At 50.8% G+C, this 4,773-nt stretch overlaps 1 protein-coding gene across 1 annotated transcript in view; it reads left to right on the top strand.

The window, feature by feature from the left end:
- The first annotated feature begins 545 nt into the window (after nt 1–545).
- The window catches only part of Map2k1 (mitogen-activated protein kinase kinase 1), a 63,001-nt gene continuing 58,773 nt past the window's right edge, over nt 546–4,773 (top strand). Inside the window, exon 1 of the mRNA XM_021171980.2 lies at nt 546–961. Within this exon, the coding sequence (XP_021027639.1) occupies nt 882–961 (80 nt within the window). The 5' untranslated portion in view covers nt 546–881. The remainder of the gene's footprint in view (nt 962–4,773) is intronic.

Here is a 4,773-nt window from a genome sequence, read left to right as displayed (position 1 = left end):
GTAGCTGTCTTCAGACACTCCAGAAGAGGGCATCAGATCTTTGTTACAGATGGTTGTGAGCCACCATGTGGTTGCTGGGATTTGAACTCTGGACCTTCAGAAGAGCAGTCGGGTGCTCTTACCCACTGAGCCATCTCACCAGTCCCCCCAATTTAGTTTTCTCTTACTCAATTCCGCCTGACCTCAGGACACGAAAAGGGGTCCTTTTCTTATTTATTTTGTACTTTTGTCTGGGTCAAAATGACCCAGCCCAAGGGAGGAGAAGAGGTGAGATAAATAGGCCAAGCAGCCCCACTCAAAGGCAAGATGACCTGCGTGCAAGAACCTCGTACAGCAGCCACCTGGATACCACTGGTCAGCAGAGGGCGCCCGGAAAGCCTTCCTTTAACTCCGCCCCAAGCCAGTGCGCCGCGCCTCCCGTGACGTATTTCCGCGTCATCTGCCTCTGAGGCTAGTCCCCATTGGCTGTCCACGAAGCGACGGGGGCGGAGTCAGGCGGGCGTGAGGGAAGCGCTGCAGCCCCGTGGGGGCGGGGCCTGCCCATTTCCCCGCCCCTCCCTCGCCCTCCAGTCCCTTACTGGGACGTCTGTGCGTGGCGTCTCGGAGCGCCGGAGCAGCGGTGGCCGCACTTTCTCTGGGCTGGGGCTGTAGCTGAGCTGTGGGGAGTGCGCAGGGGGCCGTCCGAGCCCAAGGAACCGGTGTGCTGAGGCGAGAGTCCCCGACCGGCGAGCGCGCGCAGCTGGTTCTCCGCGTGGGTTGGGCGGAGGGTCCCAGGAGCGCGGCGTTGATCGAGCCGCCCCGACTCTGGGCAGAGCCGAGGGAGGAAGCGAGAAGCGGCCGCGCGCTCCCTGCTGAGTTGCAGGCTGTTTCCCGGCTGCAAGATGCCCAAGAAGAAGCCGACGCCCATCCAGCTGAACCCGGCCCCCGATGGCTCGGCGGTTAACGGGACCAGCTCGGCCGAGTGAGTACCGGGAGTGGCCGGGAGGCCGCCACCGCCAGGCGAGGCTTCGTCACGTACGGCCCGGCTGGCGGGGGGCGAGGAACTCCGGCCGCCGGGCTATCGGTGACTAAGCACTGATTGGGTGCCTGACTCACATCGACCGTGCATCCTACAAGTCCCGATCCCCCTCTTTCCCAACAGTGTCTGTCTCCCCTGGCCACCGACATCAATCTTCGCCCAAGAAAACGAAACCTAGTGCGTTCCCTCTAGCTATTGCCTAAAGGGCATACTCTGGGATTCTGGTCTGTAACAAGACGCAGAGCAAATTCAGGTCGCTTCTCATTAGCCTTTGAGACCTCCTCGGGGTCTGAGTGTGGACTTGGGATGGTTGAGCCCCATTTACTTTTGGTGCCTGACACCTGTGGGGCCTTGTGGCCGGTTGGTCGCCTGGCCAGCGGGGGCGTGTGTTCACAGATTTCCCCATGGCTTTTCCCTGGTTCACTTTGGGGACTCCCTCATCCGTGGCCTTTTTCTTGAGAAGTACCTTGCTCGAGGGACGAGTCTCTATCTGTCCGTTCATGCAACAGTTCATCCCCTCACCGGTTATTCAGCTTTGCTTAGATGACCGGGAGCCGGAAATTGACTTGAGGCATAAGAACGATGACCAGGGAAACAAAACCAAAGGTTGCTCGGTATCTGCAGGGGCCAGTGTTGCTTACAGACAGACAAGAGTTTATTTCATAAGGTGGGTTTCTGAGCCCACCTGTTGGGTTCCTTCTTCATCTTTCCCTGAGGTCAGGAGACTTGAGAGGTATCTGATAAAATGAAAGTAGCTTCAGGCATTCTGTCCTTTGGAGATTATTGTAACCCCCCTTTCTCCTTTCCCTGGATTTTAATAACTCAGGACCTGTTGGTATGGTGACTGTCATTGATACCTGCAGTAGTATCAATGGCAGGGCTGGTAGTGGTGGACTTGTGTGAGCATAGCCAGATTATTTATTAAGACTTGCTTCAAACACATCTCTTCTTTAGGTCCTTGACGTTGCCCTTGACGTTGGATTTGTAACATATGTCTTTGAGCAGCATAGTTAGCATTTGTTCAGTTTGTATGTACAGCAGTTGGCCCCCTGTAAAACAGACAGCAAGTCCCCCTCCCCTCTTTCAAGGTAAGGTATTCTTCAGCAACTCTTTTCAGGACAGATATTTTTGTGAGACAATGGAGTGGGATGGGTAGGGTCTATATGTGTAACCCAGGCTGGCATAGATTTTTTTAATCATATTATTTTTTATTTTTTTATTATTTATTTACATTAAAGTTGTTGTCCCCTTCAGTCTCCCCTCCCACAGTTCCTCATCACATTCCTCCTCCTCCTCCTTGCCTCTGAGAGTGCCCCCTCCCCCCAGGCCTCCCCCTTCCCTGGAGCCTTAAGTCTCTTTCCAGGATTAAGCTCATTCTCTCCTCCTGAGACCAGACCAGGCAGTTCTCTGTTATATATGTGCCAGGGACCTCGGACCAGCTGGTGTATGGGTGTATGCTCCTGGTTGGTGGCTCAGTCTCCGGGTGCTCCCTGGGGTCTGGGTTAGTTGAGACTGCTGGTCTTCTATGGGGTTGCTCTCCCCTTCAGCTTCTTTAATTTTTTGCCTAATTCAACCATAAGGGTTCCCGACTTCAGTCCAATGGTTGGGTGTAAATTATATTATTTTTAATGATACATGTGTATGTTTGTCTGCATGGGTACGTGCACATGAGTGAGGTGCCCTTGGAGGCCAGAGCTATCAGATTCCCTGGATTCGTTGGAGCTAGTTGTGAGCCACGAGTGCTAGAAACTGAACTCTAGTCCCCTATCACCTGCAGAAACAGTAAGGGCTCTTAAGTTTTCAAACTGCTGGGTCACCTTTCCAACCCTTAGGATAAGTTTTGTTCACTCTAGATTCTTGTCAAAGGTTAGGGCCCTATCTACCTTCAAATCTTTGCTTTTGAACGTGGAGATACCTGTTGTCATGCTCTTGTTCTTTTTGACGCTGTAACTGTATTCCTTTAAAGGAAAGGTAGCTTTCATGTAAAGAACTGACTAGGGTGCCAGAGGAATAGCTCTGTGAAAGCGCTGGCTGTGCAAACCTGATGATCTTTCAGTCCCCAAATCCTGCAGTGGATGTAGAGAAGCAACTCCTGAAAGTTATCCTCTGACCTCCACACAAATGTTGTGGAATCTGCATGCCCGCACCCACACATACAAAGACAGTACATTTTTAAAATTTTTGTTTGTTTGAGGTAGGGTCTCACTTAGTAGCCATGGTTGTCCTGGGACTCACTTTATAGACCAGGCTAACCTCTAACTTGCCTCTGCCTCCCAAGTGCTGGGATTAAAGGCAAATGCTACCACTGTTTTAGTTTTTTATTTTGTTTTTGTTTTTTTAAAGAAACAGAATCAGGAATATAAGAGGAAACTACCTCTGAGTTGATGGCAGAAAATTTTGGATGGGATTGTGAGGTTCTGTTTTTTTGTTTTGTTTTTTGAGACAGGGTTTCTCTGTGTAGCCCTGGCTGTCCTGGAACTCACTCTGTAGACCAGGCTGGCCTCGAACTCAGAAATCCGCCTGCCTCTGCCTCCCGAGTGCTGGGATTAAAGGCGTGCGCCACCACGCCCGGTGATTGTGAGGTTCTTAACAGTGGTTTGCTTCAGAGATTATGTGCTGGATCACTCTGGATTTGAAGCCTGGCTCTGTTACTTGTAGTTTTGTGAGCCTGGACAAGTCTCTGGGCATTGGCTTATTTGTATAATTTTAACAGAACAAATAGTCCTCTTAATAGAACTAACTTACAGTAGTTGTGATTAAATGAACCTTCCAGAACAGTCCACCTCTGGTGCTTTGGGTTGGTTGTTGAGAGGCTGGTAGACCTTGACAGGTCATGTCCTTTGATGGTGGATGGGTGTGTTAAGATGCCTCTGGACAAACAACCCTTTAGCTTAGTTTTCTGTGCAATCTGCATCTACCTCCATGACTCATGGCTGGGTGACAATAGGAGACATTTCTGTGTAGGCTGCTGGAGACAAACAGGGACTGTTCCCCCTTGTTTCCTAGCACTAATTGGGGCGAGGGGGGACAGTGCTGTACTCCTCTTCACAGCTTACCCTGGGGCATGTTTCTCAAGCAAAGCCTCTCCTATCTTGGGCTGTCAACAGAAAGAACCCTTGTGCTTCTGATCTTTGTGCTTACACCACGGCTGATTTCAAACATGAGAAAATGTGAGGTAAGGAAGAGGAAGAAGAAAATACCCAGCAATAAGTGAGGAATTCTTGGTGTCAAACTGTCAAGGTTGCTTTTCCCCTGACACTTTGAGTGCTTGCTGTTAACATAGCACTTACTCATTCAAGGAAGAAGCTAGTAATATGGGCCCTGCAGTTTATGTAAGTTTTAGGGGTCCCTGGAGGAAAAATGGAGAAGTATCTTTCTTACTTAATATATGGAGTATATTGCTAGACTCCTAAGTATTATAATGAAATAAATTAGAAATAAGATTGCATCATCGTTTGTTGTTTTTTGTTTTTCCTGGTTCCATTGCAGTTAGAATAAAGTCCCACCTCATCATGCTGGGGTGAGGAAATCTGAGAAAGCTGCCTGCCTGTGCCCCTATCCCTGCCTGTGCCCCTATCCCTGCCTGTGCCCCCATCCCTGCCTGTGCCCCCATCCCTGCCTGTGCCCCACCCCTGCCTGTGCCCCACCCCTGCCTGTGCCCCACCCCTGCCTGTGCCCTTATCCCTGCCTGTGCCCTTATCCCTGCCTGTGCCCCTATCCCTGCCTGTGCCCCTATCCCTGCCTGTGCCCCAATC

Source organism: Mus caroli, chromosome 9, assembly GCF_900094665.2.
Source record: "Mus caroli chromosome 9, CAROLI_EIJ_v1.1, whole genome shotgun sequence".
Lineage (NCBI taxonomy): Eukaryota > Metazoa > Chordata > Mammalia > Rodentia > Muridae > Mus > Mus caroli.
Note: the sequence above shows the minus strand (reverse complement) of the source record. Positions and strands in the feature narration are given on the sequence as shown.